The sequence below is a fragment of the Typopeltis vanoorti genome, chromosome 2 (genome assembly GCF_054136105.1).
Source record: "Typopeltis vanoorti isolate ZY-2024b chromosome 2, IOZ_Tvanoo_1.0, whole genome shotgun sequence".
NCBI classification, from domain to species: domain Eukaryota; kingdom Metazoa; phylum Arthropoda; class Arachnida; order Uropygi; family Thelyphonidae; genus Typopeltis; species Typopeltis vanoorti.
The window spans coordinates 4037501-4056355 of record NC_143550.1 but is presented as its reverse complement, the minus strand read 5'-3'; the positions used below and the strand labels follow the sequence as shown (position 1 = coordinate 4056355).

General features: G+C 38.3%; 1 protein-coding gene across 1 annotated transcript in view; it reads right to left on the bottom strand.

Moving 5' to 3' along the window:
- Loxl2 (Lysyl oxidase-like 2) overlaps positions 1 to 18855 on the bottom strand; it is an 81678-nt gene that overhangs the window by 21420 nt on the left and 41403 nt on the right. The window contains exons 4-6 of the mRNA XM_090403229.1: positions 17340 to 17496; positions 8086 to 8226; positions 238 to 355 (exon numbers count right to left, since the gene is read on the bottom strand). Of these exons, the coding sequence (XP_090259355.1) occupies positions 238 to 355; positions 8086 to 8226; positions 17340 to 17496 (416 nt within the window). The remainder of the gene's footprint in view (positions 1 to 237; positions 356 to 8085; positions 8227 to 17339; positions 17497 to 18855) is intronic.

Sequence of the window (18855 nt, the reverse complement as noted above, 5' to 3'; positions counted from 1 at the left end):
AACATATTAGAATCGTCAAAATTTGAATGTTTCTAGCTTAACATGCAGTATTGTTAGTGCAAGTTTTCTAATATTATTCGTGGGTATGTTTACAGAATAACTGTGCCATAATAATCGTGTCGGCCTTTCAGGGTATCTCTAAGGTATTCCAAATAATTAAAAACAAAATTATTTTGTTCAGTTTCGCAAAGTGCCGAGCTTGCGCTGCATGTTTGAGATTAAAAATACACAACTCACAGGTGGCACATATGCCATTGCCAAGCATATTTGGGAAGGAATGGACGGAAATCAGCAGTTCCTATATTGCCTATTCTTGCTGTAAATCGCAACAAGCGTCTCTGCTCGTATTGCCATCCTGAAAATATAAATAGTTTTAAAATTAATTAGTTTTATTTTAATGGGTGAAACAAAAATGCAAAGTTTTATGTTCTTAAAAATGTACTGACTATGCGTCTGTTAAAAGCAATAAGTCCATTGTTTTATAGCCTAGTGACAAATCACGGTTTGTGTATACATTGCTTTAGATCAGGCTTTCCCAAACTATGTTCCGCGGAAAGTGAATAAGTGTTCCGTGAAAAATCAAAAATTAATATGACCTGGAATTGTTTTTTAAATGCTGCGACAAGTTCAAACATGTTTGAAAATCAGGCGCTCCTCACTTTGCGTGTGGATTTTGCCAATAAGACCAGCGCGTGCTGGCCTAGACTCAGCCGCCCGCGGTCGTCGACACCTCCGAGCGCGAGTGAAGTACGGAGGTATCTATTCTAGGAAACGTGCGGTCACAAGCAAGGTCAATGCAATGCGATGGGGCCCGGCATGCCTGCAGTGTGCGCTGTCGCATTTTTGCGATGCGATACAGCCTGCTTCAGCGATAGTGTACGCTTGGTTTTACATTGAATACGAGACTGATGATACTCAACTCTAATTCAAGATGTTCCGTTAAAATTTTAGGATTTGTGAAGCGTTCCGTCGTAGGAAAAGTTGAGAAACGCTGCTTTAGATTATGCTTGGACTGAAAATTTATTCGAACTTCTCCTGCCATAAATCTATCACATCAATAGCTTTCTCTAAAAAATAATAAAAATAAAAATAAATAAAGCATTCTTTTCTGCCCAAGACTCTTCCTTTCATTCACTCAGCTACTATCTCTGTAAAATTTTTTAGAATTCTTAAGAGTGGAATGATGCATCTAAAACCCCCCTAAAAGTTTTTGATGCTGTCCTGAGGTGAGCTATTCGACCGATAAATGATTCCCCCTTCAGTGACTCACTTCACAGCCACTGTTTCATAGACAGTGGTTGTGTTGTGTTTCAGAGTATTTATTTTCTACAATGCTTCCAGGAAAGCTGCTCCACTGAACTATCAATTATCGTTCCTGAGCTTTCTGCTGGACCTGTTAAAACACCACTATCAGCTAGCCAACATCCCATTTCAGCTTAACTGCAGAAGCACCAAACCTGTTTCCGTCCTCATTTATGTCCTCTGGAACATAAAGTATTCCCAAACTACAACTTCCAACTGTTCAAGAAAAATGACAACAGGTTTCTGCTTACCCAAGTCTCTCTCTCTCTCTCTCTCTCTCTCTCTCTCACACACACACACACACACACACACACACACACACACACACACACACACACACACACACACACACACACACACACACACACACAATAGAATGTTTTTATAAGTATGTATGTGACTGATACATGTTTTTAGGAATGAACCATCTGGTGCTTGAAATGCAGAACTGCTATGCGATTCCCGTGGTTATCGTATAAAATATCTTATTGAATTTACTCATGAAAATTATGTAACCATTATGGATGGTAGAAACGCAATTTGATTTTTATTTTTTTCAGGCCATAATTTATTTCCTTTTGGTGATTCGACACACGGTGGAGAATGATGTATTGAGTTACAACACATATGTATTTGACCTTTTGAAAGAGGTAATTCTAATATATATATATATAATTTAGAAAATTTAGAAAGAATTATTATTATTCCTTTCTTTTAAGCTTACACGGTGATCCGAATACATTTTTGAAAATTATGGAGACAACTACCGTGTTTGAATAAAAACTTTAGTTTAATATAACTAAAATCTACATTCGACGTTTCGACCTTTATGTCAAGGTCATTTTCTGGAGCATACGACTATATACAGACAACAAGCTACACTACAATCAAACTGGTTTGTTAAAGTTACTGACCAACCGCTACAACAATTGTTGGCCTGACCTCTGGTGAAAAAAAAAATATTATAGATTTAAAAACATATTATGAATTCAGATGAGAATTATGCATTTGGTATGAATGCATTTAGCATTCCCTACTACTGTCAAAAAAAGGAACTCTAAATGTAAATTGTCATTAAAACATAAATTGAAATATAATGTAAATTTTAAAATGAAGAATTAAATGTAAAACTGTGTAAAACTGTTTTAATGTGAAACGATAACCGTAAGTTGTTTCTATTCTGAATAGTATTAAAATTTAGCATTCATTATAATATTATATTGTCCTAATTATAAAAATGTTAATAACATGTAACAAAATGTACATTAAATTCTCGTAATTTAAAAGATAAAAAACTTTAAAAGATAATAAACTTTATTTAAAATTTATTATTATTATCGATTTTTTTTAAATTGCATTTCGTAGAAAGTGAAATGAATACATTCAGCATTCCTTACTGCATGTTAACAAAAATGGGACTTCAACGTATATTACGAATTTGGAATATAAATTTGAATGAAAAATACAGAAATACGAGCTGTAAATTGTTCCTGTTATGACTATTACTATTATAATTACTAATTATAATAATTTTAATCATATGTAACAAAATGTAGTATACAGTCATGTAATTTCTTCGAAAGATAATAGACTATTGTTGTTTTATAATTAAAAAATATTAACTGATACCCCACGGAGCATCGAGAGAGAGGCTATGAATCATCCAAACCAACTGCCATACCTTCTCTTAAATTCATTTACACTAGATGCACTCACTACTCCTAAAGAAAAACAATTCCACTCACTCACTGCTGTGAGAAAAAAACTTAAATCTTACAATTTTCTTGATTGCAAACAAACTTCCATGGATGTCCCCGTGTTCTCTCCCCACCTTCCTATAAAGAATAATTTCATCAGACGATATCCTATAACACCTGTTCAAAAGCTTATAGACCACTATCATATCACCCCTCGTTCTCCTGTTAACCAAAGTCTGCAATCCACATACTCGCAGTCTGTCCTCATAATCTAAATCCCATAATCCGGATATAATAATCCAGCTTCTTTATCCCCTTGGAACCTGGAAGACCAAATCTGCCCACAATAATTCAGGTGTGGTCTTATCAAAACCTTATAAAGAGGCAAAATTACTTTCTTATCCTTGCATGCCAAGGTTCGCTTCAGCATAGAAATTATCCTCTGAGCTGTATTTGCAACTTTTGCTATTTTACCTTTGAATTAAAAATTCCTATTCGCCAATACGCCAAGATCCCTTGCCTCTTCAGTTTCTTGTAGCATAACACCGCTAACATAATATGCCACTGGAACTCTAATCACGACAAAGTACATAATTTTACACTTACTAACATTAAACTGATCGCCATTTTCGTTTGCCCAAATTTCCAGCATATTCAAATAATTTTGTAAGTGCTAGATATCACTGGCATCCCTGATTTCCCTGCCTATCTTCGCATCATCGGCAAAGAATTTCACATCTCAGCTCCTGGGAGACTTTCCCTAAAGTTATTAATGTATATATTAAATAACAATGGCCAAAGGACTGAACCCTGAGGTACACACTGATCACCTTAAATCTGACAGATTCATACCCACCGTATATCACTTTTTTTTATCTGTCTGTGAACCATCCGCTTATTCAAGCCAAGAGTTTATATTCCAATCCCATATTCTCCAGTGTATATGGAACAGCCTTTCATGTGTTATCCTATCAAATACTTTATTAAACCAACATTATCATAGTGTATCCATTCCCTTTATCCAACTCGACGTAACATTGTTAAAATATGAGCAAATTGTTAAAACATGACCTTTCATTAGTCAACCCATGGGGCTCCTTGCAAAGTATATCTTGTTTGTGCACCAATTTCTGTATACGAAATCTTACTAACTTCTTTAATATCATTACCACACCAGATCTACTGATTCGATAATTAGACACATCAGGTTTTGCATCACACTTGTATAATAGAACTACCATACACTCTTTCCATTCCTGTGCTTCACACCTTTAGCTGTTAACTCTATACAAAGCCCAAACACCCGTTCCAAATCCATGGAATATTGATCCTATATTTTGGGGTGGAGCACCAAAATTCACTCTGAATTTGCTCGATTCTATCCAGAAGATAGCAATCAGGCTAATTTGTGATCCATCGCTCACAAAACCACTCCATTCTCCTCTCTCTCACAGTCGTTCAGTTTCTGCCTCGTGACTCTTCTACAGACACTTTCATGGATAATGATCTGCTGAATAGGCCACTACTATTCCTCCACTCTCTTCCAAAATTACTTGAACAAGAGCAACTGCTAACCAACATCCCTTTAGAGTCCATCTTGAAACTCACCAAACAAACTTTACTGCCTACTCCTTCATCCTATCTATTTGGAACAGTCTCCCCCCACTCTGCCTTCCCCCAAAGATTACAACCCTCAGCTGTTCGAGCAAAATGTGAACATATTCCTCCATTCTTCTCTTCCTCTTGCCCACACATGGCACTAATGTGCTATTGGTCTTGTGGCCTTTTGGGTGTGGATCAGATATAAAAAAAAATTAGATATTTCCCAAGAAAGCACAGCACGATCGCTGTCACCAACTGGTGGTAAAATAGTCATATTCTTAACAAAAATTCCTCCTGACGCTATGAACAAATGTAATACTCTTTGATCTCTAATTCCTTCCTACACATGCTGTTTGAGAAAGTTGTCTCGCAAAAATTCAATAAATTCCTCTTCATTCTTTTTCATGAGATTTCTTTTCAAACCAAACAATGTTTGGATAATTGAAATCACCTATAATGATCACTCGTTTAGTATCCATAAGGATAAACTGGCGATGCATTTCTTCCTCCACCTCGAAACAGAGCCGCCAGGGTCTTCAGCAACACCCCACCATATATTTAATTTTGTTAGCCTCCATTTCACACCAGATAGCCTCAATCTCACCGCTACATAGGACATTGTTTTCTTTCCTAACTGGAAGTCGTCTCATATCATTAGTAATACCTTCCTCCTGTCCTATCTTTTCTCTCATTCCTTAAAATAGTATAGTATACCATTACACTCGATCCCACTTACGATATCTGATTCTGAGAGCAGGTTTCACTAATGCCAACAATCTTAGGTTACATCGTATTCAATAAAGCAACGAACTCAACCCCTTTGTTTGTAATGCTCCTGGCAGTTGTGTATAGACATAATAAATTACTACCTAGCTTATTCTCATAATTACACATGCATTCTATTTGGTCTGGTTGTAGAACGCCCCCCCCCCCTTCAAGGCATACTCTAAAGGTGCCCTTACCAAAGCATATATTTCCACCCCTTCGCCAGATGCATAACCATGTTCGAAGCCATTCATATCTTTATCACGTTTGTATTCCACAACTGAACTTTCACACACATTCCCCCCATTCCTCCCTTGATGATCTAGTTTCACTGACTCTCTGCCTTTATGTCTTACCAAGAAGTAATTTTATTATGTCTTACCAAGAAGTAATTTTCCAAGCTCCTGATGTCAAATGAATTCAACTTCAGGCCGTCCCTCTTATACAAGTCTTGTCTGCCATCAAACATCATCCACACATATAAAAACTGGCATCCATTTCTTTGCGACATCCTGCGCATGAATTCATTTACTATCATTGCCCTCCATAAATCGGTACTGTCGTAATTGATAGCAAACCTACAATTTTTACTCTCTCTCTCTCTCTCTCTCTCTCTCTCTCTCTCTCTCTCTCACTCACACACACACACACACACACACACACACACACACACACACACACACACACACACACACACACACACACACACACACACACACACACACACACACACACACACACAAATCTTTCTCGCTTCTTCTAACAGACTTTCCATATCCTCTCTCTCATATTATATTTGTTGCTACTCAAATTATTAATTCGAGTAGCAACAAATATAATATGTTGCTACTACTCAAATTATTAATTCCTACCAGAACTACCATCTCTTTTCTTTTCTGTTTTTCGATTACGTTTGTCATATCTTTACTTATCGCACCCTGGAAGGAAGAAATAGTGACTCCCTCGTCAAGTGCAAATTTTAAGATTGAATCCCCACACGATACCGCCTCTCTTACCTTGTCGTTAGTATTATTATTATTATGATTACCAAGTTCAGTGCTTGATGATCTAAACTGCAGCATCAGGTAATCCGAATAGTAATATCGATGACATACTGTTTGTCACTCTACCAATGGATCAGTCTCCACTGAATAGTATTATTGATGTCCACATAACAAACATCTCCTACTCAATTATAGCATTGATGGCACATACGCGGGTGGTCTGAAACGTTCTCGGCGTCAAACATAAATGGCAATACTATCGGCAAGATTTTGTTTTTCTAAGTTGGTACATTTGTCATAAGCATCGATTTGAAATTACAAGTCATTCTATCAAGTAGTTTGTTTTATACAGCTGTCTGACGCAAAAGTGTTGTCTGTATCCCTTGAAATGGATAAAATTGAATATTGTGCGGTTATAAAATTCTTTGTAAAAGAAGGTTTAACGCCAAAATAAATTCATTCGAAGTTCATAAAAGTTTATGGGCACTCTTCTCCTTCGTTTTCGACAATTAAGAAATGGGCTGCCGAGTTTAAACTTAGCCGTACCAGCCTTGAAGGTGATCCACGTGAATGACGTCCAAAAAGTGTAACAAACAAGGCCAGAAATAATTGATCAAGTGCACGATATGATATTGGATAACTGGCGAGTCAAAGGGCGTGAAATTGCTGAGACTACAGGCATTCCAAAAGAACGCGTAGAATATATTTTGCATGAGGAATTGCAAATGAAAAAACTTTGTGCAAGATGAGTGCCGCGCTTGCTCACAGCAGATCGAAAACGCACTCGCATGAAAATCTCTGAGCAGTGCTTTGAGCGTTTTAACAAGAATAAAACTGATTTGCGTCGATTTATTACTACGGTTACCAGTGTTTTGGGATACTAAAGAAAAATTAATAAACAAAATGCTAAAAATATTTTGTTTATTAATTATCTTGAAAAGGTAAAACAACCGGGGAATATTATTCCGATCTTTTAACCAGACCAAACGAAAAAATTCATGAAAAAAGACCCGGTTTGCAGAAGAAAAAATCATCTTTCATCAGGACAATGCACCTGGCAACAAAGGTGTTTTGGCAATGGGAAAATTAAGGGATCTGCACTATGAATTGTTTGAACATCCACCCTGTTCCCCAGATTTGGCTCCCTGTGACTTCTATCTCCTCCCAAAACTAAAACTCTTCTCCCTGGTCAGCGTTTTTCTTCGAATCAAGAGGTGATTGCAGCTGTAGAGGGATATTTTGCAGATCTTACTGAGAACCACTACGGGGACGGGATAATGGCGCTGGAGCATCGCTGCAATAAATGTATTAGTCTTAAGGGAGATTATGTTGAAAAATAAAAATAATTTTGAAATTATAAATTCGTTTTCTCATTGTTAGGTCGAGAACGTTTCAGACCACCTTCGTATTTAAGGCGAAGTACAATGAAAACGAACCAAGTCTTAAGATGGTATTTGCATGATCTCCTAACTGGTATGGTGTCCATCTTTTGTCATTGTTATTTTAGAGTTCCAGTTAATTTTAGATACAGTTAATTTTTTATTATTTTCAGTCACTGTTTTTCTAAAAGAAATTTCCACACCATGCTCAGTCTTTCTCTCTATCTTTCTGTATGGTATATTGGGTGCCTTAGTGTAATATAGGGTTGTGTGTTGCTAATAACATGTGTATCTACCAAGCGCAGCGCATTGAAAGAACCCATATGAAGTATTTACCATATTCATTCTTATCCAGTTCGTATGCAGCCCTTGCAAGGCAATTCTCCTCCATAGCACACTGCAAAAACAACAGCTGCCTATCTTCCAAATACGTTGATCTTTCGACTTCTACCTCATCCGGAACGAGATCAGGTAATTCTAGAGATTTAAAACATGCTTAAAATTAATTAAAATTTATACAAAACAAATATTTTTCTAAAAAAAAAAAAAAAAAAAGAGATGCTCACTAACAATTGAATACACCACAAAAAAATATTCAGCTGTTTATTTTGCTGTGTTTTATACCAGCAGCTTCGGTGTATATGCAGAAGCACCAAAAACAGTAAACGAAACTATTCAAAACTGTAATGAACTAAAGCGCTAACTTTCTATTTTGGCACCCACTAATTCTGGATGCAAAGAGGTCTGCAGCTATTAAATGTTACAGTTGGTTTTAAAATGACTATCGCCGAAATTTTTGATAAATTAATGCAACCATACTACGTTAGATCGGGGGGAAGGCTTCAGATGATACTAAAATGATATTTAATCGTGTGTGATGATGGTGTATCTAAAACGTGGTAAGAAGTCTTGACTTGCAACCCAAAAATGATGGCAGAAAATCGATTTCTTGTGTTCTGCAAAGCGGATGTTAAGAGATCGCCCTGTCGCTTCATAGTAGACCACGTTACAGCATTTCATGCTCATCTGGATGTGACAGAGGGTGGAGTTTCTTCTTAGGTGAAGTGATGAGGATTGCGCTAGTTAGATGCGTGAACATCATATGGAAATATATTCACTTAACACTCTATTTTCAGATATAGGATATATGAACAGTTTGCTTTGGTCTTATGTCGATGAGATATAACGGTTTTTTTTTAAAATCTACTTTATGAGGATCGAAGCAACCTGCTAAAATTACATGGTGAAGATGGTCAAGATCTCGTTTGTGTTTTGAGAATATGCTGGGCTGGGTGATGTTAATATTAATATATTTTCTATTTTCTCGTGCATGTATGTATGTGTTGGCTTTCTCTAAACAGAAAAAAATTACCAGTGTTTTGACAGACGTTTGATTAATATGCCTGCTAAAAGCAGACAGCTATTTGATGCTTTACATATTATTATTAAGTTCGTTTTAGGATGTTGGCTATTTAAAAGCTCTAAAAATGAATTTAATTGCTGGATCACGGGACCAAGTGGCAAACACATCTGCATTGCACAGCCAGACCAATCTGTCCTAAACAGAAGACCATTAAAGGGAAGACAATTTCATTTGGACCACCCCCACAGACATGTGATATACAGTATTTGAATTATTCAAATGTATTATACGTGCGACTTTTTAGATGGAAAGTTAAACTAAAATATGCAAAACATTGAAATATACCCAGGCGGGCGCCTCGTCATCTCGAGAGCCCTCAAAACTTACATAGCAAAACGATAATACCTTTAAAAATTTAATATAAAAAAAACCACTTTACGTAAAGGGCCTTTAACAAAATTGCGCCTAGGGCCTCAAAGGAACATAATCCGTTACTGCTACCAGAATACCAAACAAGCAGTCATTCAAACACTTCATATTTCCACACTAGTGACTCTGAAGTATTCTGTGGGTGTTTGTTCTCCAGGCAATTCAGACCACAGTGTGTAGTGCTGATTTCGTTTCCAGTGGAATAGAATTCAGTCACTCTTATTCAAGTGTTGTCAAGCACTATAGCAAATGAAATGATCTCAGTGACTCCTATACTACTTCATTTCCTTCGCAAGATGATTATTATTTGATCCAAACACTTTTCAATGAAGTTGTCCTGATGCAATTCTTAAGTATGAAAACATTTATTCTCCGCTCCACTTTAAATTCTCTTCCCTTGTCTGCGTCAGGTCTTGATTTTCCAAGAAACATTTTGTGGTCGAACAGTATAACTACTGGACGAATCGCAAAATTAGCTTTCAATGAAATCTCGATCTTCCTTTTTTGTTTATATTAAAGTCTGAAATAGCTAAATGTAAACTCTCAGTACATCTGATTTTGAAAGGAGTAACTGCAAGAAATTTGCATCGCATCCAAATGGCAGTCATGTTTTCTGGTTTCTTGCCAAAGGTATTGTCCGTAACTTTTGAGTGGTTTCGTTGCATCCTCACCCACAGAAAAATCCAATGGCTGCCTAGTATCTTACTTTTCCGCTAATTCTTCGATAGACGATCGTGATAAATTCCTTCCTACCATTCCAAACGATGTCTCCTTTGTTCTTGTTCTTGGAATTTGTTCTTGTTCTGATGCTTTTCAAATTGTACTGAAGGTTTGTGCTCTGTAAATTGCTCTTCATCTTTGGCACCTTTTTATTCTCTCGTCTTAGATACCAATGGTATCTATCCTCTAAATTATGGAAATTAGAGCATATTCAACATATTGCTAAGAAGAGCAAGCAATCTTGGCCGTTTGATCGCTGTCCAATTTCACTCACTTCATTTTATTTTAATGTAGAAAGATTTCACCTCAACTCCTACGTTACTTTGGATCCTGTAATCTAATAAACCACTCCACAATTGTTGATCAATAGGGATTCTTCTTTCTGATGATACCACCTTTAGACAAATGCCATGGAAAAATTTGGAAAATGTCAAGTAATCACCCATGAAATCTCTAAAGCATATGATAGTTTGACACAAACGGCTACTAAATAAGGTTCCATGATATGATATGGATTCTGACTTCAATTGGGTTGCTAGCTTTTCGTCTGGAAGCAAAATGGTGGATTGTGAGTAGATCTTTATCCTCAGACTTGCAATTAATGCTAGTGTTCTACAACTGCTCTTTCGTCTACCTTCTTCCTTCTAAATATCAGGGACCTTCTCCAGTTAACTGCAAATAAGATACAGTTTGGTAGATGAGTGAACCGTTCGAGGGAACGCCGGGTGGCGCATACTGGACATGAGGAACCTTTAACTGGTCTCTTTCGACGAAAGGTAGAAAGAGACCAGTTAAAGCCAGTCTCATACGGAGGTAGGGGCTTTTCACCCGAAAACTCGGGTTTTTCGTCCCCCACAACAGACAAACCGGCTCCGTGAACACACGCATCTACAGACATAGGACACACCGGGAGGCATAGGACTAACCACCTTATCGTCGAATTACGTTGCGGTTGCGAAGTCCAAGAATAGTTGGAAGGCGATGGATGGATAATATTCTTGTTTATGAATGTGTGGTTGATTTTTTTTTTTTTTTGATAAATTTATACAGTGTACGATAGTTCAACTGTGTTATTCATTGTGCCGATGCTAACGAGAACAGTGGCGGCCAAGGCACGCAGGGGGGTTTGACATGGGGAATTTTGTGAAATGTAATGTGTCTACTATGCATTCATTGCAAGAGAAAAATGGCTTATGGTATGAGAATGGCAGTGGAGGGAGACTGTGTGGTAGATTACGAGCTAGAAATGAGAGACTTGTCAGAACCGAGAGAGTGAAGTAGCTGAAGTTAGTACTGAAAGCCGAGAAGTATTGGAGTAAATTGAGTTCCGGGTGAAACATTGGTGAAAAAATTGTAAAATAAAGTATAAACAAGGCGATTGAAAGTAGCGTTTTTTTTTTTGCGTATGATGATACAACGGCCGTAGGGTCTTTTTTATGTATGAAGTACGGCACCTTCTCAATCCCCCTAATTTTATCCGGGCTCGGGACTGGCATTGCTGACGAATCAAGCCTATGACTGGGTCTTAAGTAGACCTGATTGTAATCCGTACGTGTTCATGGGGCTGGTTTGCTTGTTCTGGGGGATGAAAAACCAGAGTTTCTGGGTGAAAAAACTCTACCTCCTTATGGGACCGGCTAACTCACCTTTCGTCGAAAAAGACCAGATAAAGACCAGATTGAAAGGCTGCAGAAACATCAAGAGATTAGTCGAACTGAGAACAAAAAAAGCAAGTGGTCCGAAACTAAAAAGAAAATAAACGAGACAAAAAACGTAAGCAGATAATTTTACAGCAATTCTATGATAAGGGAAGTATTTCACGAAATCACTACAAATTCTTGTTTCCTGGTGTGAAAATTAATAATACAGTAATACTGTTGGAATGCAGAAAGGGAGCATGAAAGACTTGATTGTTTTAGCTGGAACCAATGACCTGAGAAGTGTTGCATGAGGGAGAATGTGAAAGAGTTATTGGCAGGAGCGAAGAAGAAGAGCAATAATGTGAAGTTTGTGAGTCTGCTACCACGCTATGATAGAGGCGAACTAAGAAGGAGGCGATGATAGCTAATGAATCAATGTGCAGGTTGTGTAGAAGGAATGATGTAGAGTTTGGGGAATTACGAGCAGAAATTGGAAGGAAAGATTTGTACAATGTTCATGGACTACACTTAAATGGATTCGGAGTTAGGTGTTTGGAGAGCTATGTTCACTCTTGTGTGAAAGCACAAGTTCAAGAAAAGTGAAGAAATTAGGGCGGATGCAGTGTGAAGGCACCCATGAATCAAATGAGTGTGAGAATGACCAACAAGTGCAGAATCTGTTGTCTTAAGCAAAAGTACTGAATAGAGTAGTCAATTTAGGACGTAAAGGTGATTGGAGCCCAAATGGATGTTGTAGTTTCTATATATAATGCCGGAAGTATCTGGAACAAGAGGGAGGAGTTTCTAGCATTGGTGTTCAACCTCGCCAAAAGTTAGAGGCATTAGTGAGACTTGGCTAATAGCAGATCACATAGTTACAGGGAGAGAATGTGATGGATTTAGAATTTTTCTGTAAACAACTAAAATGTTGTGCAGGAAAGGTGAACCAGATAGCTCATGAACAGTGCAGGGAAGGTGACTAAAAATCAGATTATCAAAAGAAATCAGCCGAAAGGACGAAAGGAAATCCTAAGGAGTTTTTTCGTTATTTGGCAAGTAGGAGGAAGTATGACTATGGAAGATAACCCTAATTAGTGCAAATGGTAGAGAGGTAACGGAGGCAGAAGAAATTGTTGAGCTACAGAGTGATGATTTTGCAAGGGTATACCATCATAGTGAAGATAGTGTTGTGACAGGGATTGATGAGAGAACATGGGCTGATGAATCGAAGGTGCTTAGTACTCGAATATTGCAGAATATGAATGCAAATAAAGCTGTGGGACTGGACGGAATATCGCCTTGCGTTTTAGAAGAATATGCAGCGGAACTGGCGATGCCCTTCACTGGAATATTTAAGTCTCAGGTATGGCAAAGTCCCAAGAGAGTGGAAGCAGGGGAAAATAATTTCTTTTCATAAATCAGGATATCAGTCTGTGGTAGCAAATTATAGATCAAATAGTATCTCAGAAGTGGTGGTAAAAAAGAGAATTCAGGAATGGATGAATAAGAATATGGTACTCTATAAGGGGAAGCACGGCTGTGTGAAGGGTCGGCCATGCCGTAGCAATTTACTGACTTTTTATAACAGAGTAAAAGCTGAGATGGCTACACGATGATTCTGCTAGACTTTGCAAAGGCATTTGGCAGAATGCCACATGGAACTCTGTTACGCAAACTGCTACAAATGGGAGATGGATATGAAACTGGTAATATAGATCAGAGTAGCTGATAGACAGACACCAAAAAGTAGTATATGGAGGAGCATAATTAATCCTGGAGAAAGTGACTAGTGATGCCCCACAGGGCTGCTTGTTATAAGGAATAAAAAGCCATAGCGCCTACATTACTAAGATATAGGACCCCCCTTCCCTTTCACTGCTATGACTGCAGCAATCCTATCGGGCATACTTTCCGCAAGCGTACGATAGCGATCAATCGGAATTTTGGACATTCCATCCTGTAGACATGTAATGAGGTCCTGGCCTGTTGTGGGGAGGATGTCCCTTTACCCCCACCCGATGCTTCAGTTCATCTTACAGATAATCAGTAGGCTTGAGATCAGGGCTTTGTGAAGGCCAGTCAAGTGTGGTGATGTTCATGAGCTCAAACCACACAGTTACTGCAGCAGCCTTATGAAACGGTGCACGGTCTTGCTGAAAGAGACGATGGTTCAATTCCGTAGAAACGCTATAAAGCATTGCATTTTTCAGAATGTTCAGACACCTCTCGGAGTTCAATGTTCGTGGCACCACAAACAGAGGTCCGAGGCCAAACCAGAAAAAAACAGGGCCATACCATCACACCGCCACTCCGAATTTCATAGCTGGGTTACACACTCGGGCATCCGCAACACCCATCCATATGCTTGGTAGAGGATGTAGCGTGATTCGTCGCTTCATAACACAGCCCTTCCCAAGCCTTCACGTCCTACTGTACACGCTCTTTGCACCACTGAAAACACGCTGCATGTTAGTTCGGGTAATGTGGGACTTGAATATTATGCTCCTACAATGGAAACGTATGTTGAGAGCTTTGGTTCTGAATGTTTTTGTGCAGATTCGTGTTCCAGTGAATGCCCGGAACTTCACATTCAACGGGTCAGCCGACGAATGGCGATTTTAAATATTATCCTTCCCAGCCCCCTACGGTCAGGTTTGGTGAGTCATCCACTGCAGGTAGCACTTGCAGCTGATTCCCTGCGTTTCCACCTCGCTATGATATCACTGATTTTTGACCTGGGATGTCCCAATTTGTCAACAATTTGCCGAACAGATAGGCCTGCAACATGGCATCCTATCACAATCCATCTTTCAAACTCCGTCAGTTCCCTTCTCGCAGCCATTTAATCCGGACACAGCTGCACTGACTTTTGAGCATCCCGTTTCTCTAATTTATACCAACTCCAAACACGTTACTGGTTATATGGCACGAGCCCTTTTGTCGATGGGGTATCCGTGGACTTCTTTCCAAGCAGTATATAAACTATTGTTAGCATATGTTTATATATGTTAAGGATTAAAACAAAAATATAATTTCTTGTCAAGTATAATATACTTTGTAAGCAAGAAAAAAAATATATACAGGGTGTTCGGGATAAATTTGACATATTTATAATTAATTATATTTTTCCGTAAGTTACATGTATTAACACACACTTCTCTTCATTTAAAAGTTTGGACCCTTCTTCATTCATATACAAGATGTCAGAAAGGATGGATAGCTGGAACCCACCTGAATCATGGAAGAGAATAACTTGTATCATGATGATTCGTGCCCGCCATCAAAATAAGGATATTACGACTGCTGCCCAATGCTCCCTGAATACAGTAAAAACAATCAGGCATGAACTAGAGACTTGCAATGGTGACTACGAGGATGTAGCAAGAAGAAAGATCCCTAGCAGACGATCTGATTGCGTTCGTACAGCAGAATTCCTCGCAAATCTGCAGGAACAGGTGTTGAAGAACCCTGGCATTGGAATTCGGGCTTTGTTCGTGGAGTTGCTAACTGTAGTCAAGCCCTGGATAACAAGGGTAGCCAATGGTAGGCCGTATGTATGGCAGCAGGATTCGGCCCCTTGCCACACCTCTGGGAAAAGTCAAAAATGGTTGTCTGAAAATTTCTACGACTTCACCAGTCCAAATGTTTGGCCTCCAAACTCCCCAGACCTTAACCCCATGGATTATTTTGTATGGGGCGCAGTTGAAAAAGACACCAATCGCACTTCCAGTAATACAAAAGCCCAGTTAATGGATAAAATTAAAACAGTTTTTGCGGCCCTTCCCAGGGAGACTGTAGCATCAGCTTGTTCGAGGTTCCGAAGCAAAATTGAAGCTGTGATCGATGCTAATGGTGGTTATTTTGAGTAAATCTTGTTGATAGTATTGTAATTAACTCTGCCTGTAATGTTTTTTTGTCAATTCATTAAATTTAATAGATACAAAGAAGATTTTCTTTTTCCTTACGAAACTGTCAAATTTATCCCGAACACCCTGTATATACGCACGTACACACACATGCATACATACATACATACATACATACATACATACAGTATATATACACACCCAGGCGCTTATCCCGTTATTACACGACTCCTTAGATTCCATGCCAGGACCACTGGCATGGAATCTAAGGAGTATATATTGTTGTGTATAGCGAATCGCTACTTGTTTTTTTTTTTTTTTTTTGCTTTACTTGTAAATGCATGAGTGGTTGTTTCGTGGTGTTTTCAGGGAATTAAATTAAATGACGTAAATAAAGCATTTATTTTCATCAGATACGCATGCAAACGAAAAATGAATAATTTTCGCACACGAAAACCTTATTTTAAATTGCTCGGGGGTTAAAGGGAACACTCTGACCTTGAACACTTTGACTCTGTCTGAGTGTTCGATAGACCATCTTCTCTAAATTTAATCATTTTAATCATAGTATCTAATGTAATGGATTAGGCGTCATGTTCTTTTAACTAGAAACATCTTTGTGCTTCCAGTTCAAAGTAAAGGTGCACGTATGTGCACCTTTACTTTGGACTTCATCTGCCATTATCAACAACAATAAAATAACAGTTTTATACATTTATAATTCACAGCGAAACGTGGAACCATGAAGATATGCAGCGGGTAACGGCATCAAAAACTACGAATGGCTGATTTACGGCATAGTCATGTCGCTAAAACCGCCGTATGTGCGAAAGCGGCGCCGTATACATAAGCATTCGTCATAATCGAAATGCGTAGTAAGAGCTGATCGTCGTAAAGCGAAGCGTCGGAAGGCGGGGTATTACTGTATATGATTTTTTCACTGATTTAACCATAGTATCTTCCAGGGTCTAGCTCCTACTTTATGGTTTTACTCTCAAGCGATCTTGACCACTGCATTCCATTGGATGCTTGCTTACGGCGTGGCTCCTACTGACTTGCATTGACCCATGACCTTTCGTTGGTGCTTCCGGAGGATGGTGTTTGGCTCAGTGGTCAGTTTTGTCTGTCATTGAGTGAAGCCGAGGCTTTTGCAGGTGTTGTCTGACGGAAGTATCGCTGATTACTCTGAAGGGATACAGATCGAGAGTAATGATTTAGAGTGGTCGATTCTTTTCTATCACTCATTAAGGTTAGAGTCATCTGAAGGATCACTTATTTTTTAGAGATCATTCCTGTACTTGTAGAAGTCGGTACTCACTTTTCTCATAATGCATAGCAATATGTACATCCTAAATTGCATTATGGGATACCGAGGCCATAGATGTGAAGTCAATAACCTGTATATACGATTATAAGTAGACTGGTCAAGAAGATACTTCAAGCACAAACTGTTTTCTTACGCTTGGCAAAGGATTAAAACAATAATGTCAAGTATGATATATAAAATGTGACTAATTTATATTCAGTTGAAGGTTTCAGTGGAAAAACTATGCTGATCATTAAAGAGCTTACCTCTAGCACACACGACTCCTGCAATATTTTCTTCTTTCCCTGGACAAAATACTCTTCCAAACATGTCATGCATGCAGTCTTCTAGAGTTTTCTCATCTCCTGAACACTTCACCCCACTGAGAATCATGTCCTTAGGATGGCCGCCAAAAAATGAACTCTACAGCGGGAAGCAACAACAAATATTACAAATAAACAACAAATATTATGAGTTATCTGAAAATGAGATTACGACGCGAAATGTTTTAGTACAGAGTAATCGTGATTTTCAAGGAAATCCAAAAGGGAGGTTGTTCCAAAAATAGCCACAAAGAAAAAAAATGTTAGTCCAGTGATTTTGTAGCTGGACAAGAAAGAAACAACGCATGTCCTTTAAATATTACGAATCTTTTTTTTCAATTAAAAAGGAAGAATTACAGAAGCTTTTATAAGACAAATTTTGAAGGAATCGCTACAATCACTTTGTGAGATTAAAAGAGACAGAAAAGGAAGTTTCGATGTAAGCCAAGTATGGCGTGCTTAATTTATTTTTTTATCAATGAGAGCGAGCGAGAGAGGGAGCATTGACAAAAATACTGACACTAATGACTTATATAGAGTTAAGGTCATTAGTGAGTAGAACAACCTTCTTCGTTCTCTTGAGAACTGTTTCAGTGATGTAATCAGAAACAATTCCACTCTGGCAGGGATGCACGTGAAGTGTTTAGGTTGTAGATGAATCCCATCGCCCTGCTTACTAGTGAGCAATAGTTTCAATTCACTGTGATTAATTTATGAAGCCAAAAAAAAAAAAAACGAGTTAGAGCAATTACTTATAATTAAGGAAACAACACTCGGCATTTCGACCTCTATATCAAAGAAGTCATCATCATCATCAGAAAAACATGCATAGGAATAAGAACAGATGCCACATGACACCACACAAAAGTAAGCTAAATCTAACTACTTTTCAAAATTATTTTTATTTTTCAACATAATCTTCCTTAAGACCAACACATTTATTCCAGCGATACTCCAGCTCCATTATCCCGTCCCTGTGGTGGTTCTCAGTAAGATCTGAAAAATACCCCTCTACAGCTGCAATCACCTCTTGATTCGAAGTAAAACGCTGACCAGCAAGGAAGAGTTTTAGTTTTGGGAAGAGATATAAGTCAGAGGGAGCTAAATCTGAGAAATAGAGTGGATGGTCCAAAAATTCATAGTGTAGATCCCTTAATTTTCCCATTGCCAAAACACCTTTTGGGCAGGTGCATTGTTCTGATGAAAGCTGATTTTTTCTTCTGCAAACCGGGTTTTTTCTCACGAATGTTTTCGTCTCTGGTCTGGTTAAAAGATGGGAATAATATTCCCTGTTATTGTTTTACCCTTTTCAAGATACCAAAACACCGATGCCATGACTTTGTCTTCTTTAGCGCTGAACAACCGGCTTCAGTCCACTGTTTTGACTGCTGTTTGGATTCTGGTGTGTAATGATGAATCCAAGTCTCATCCATACTAATAAATCGACGCACAAAATCAG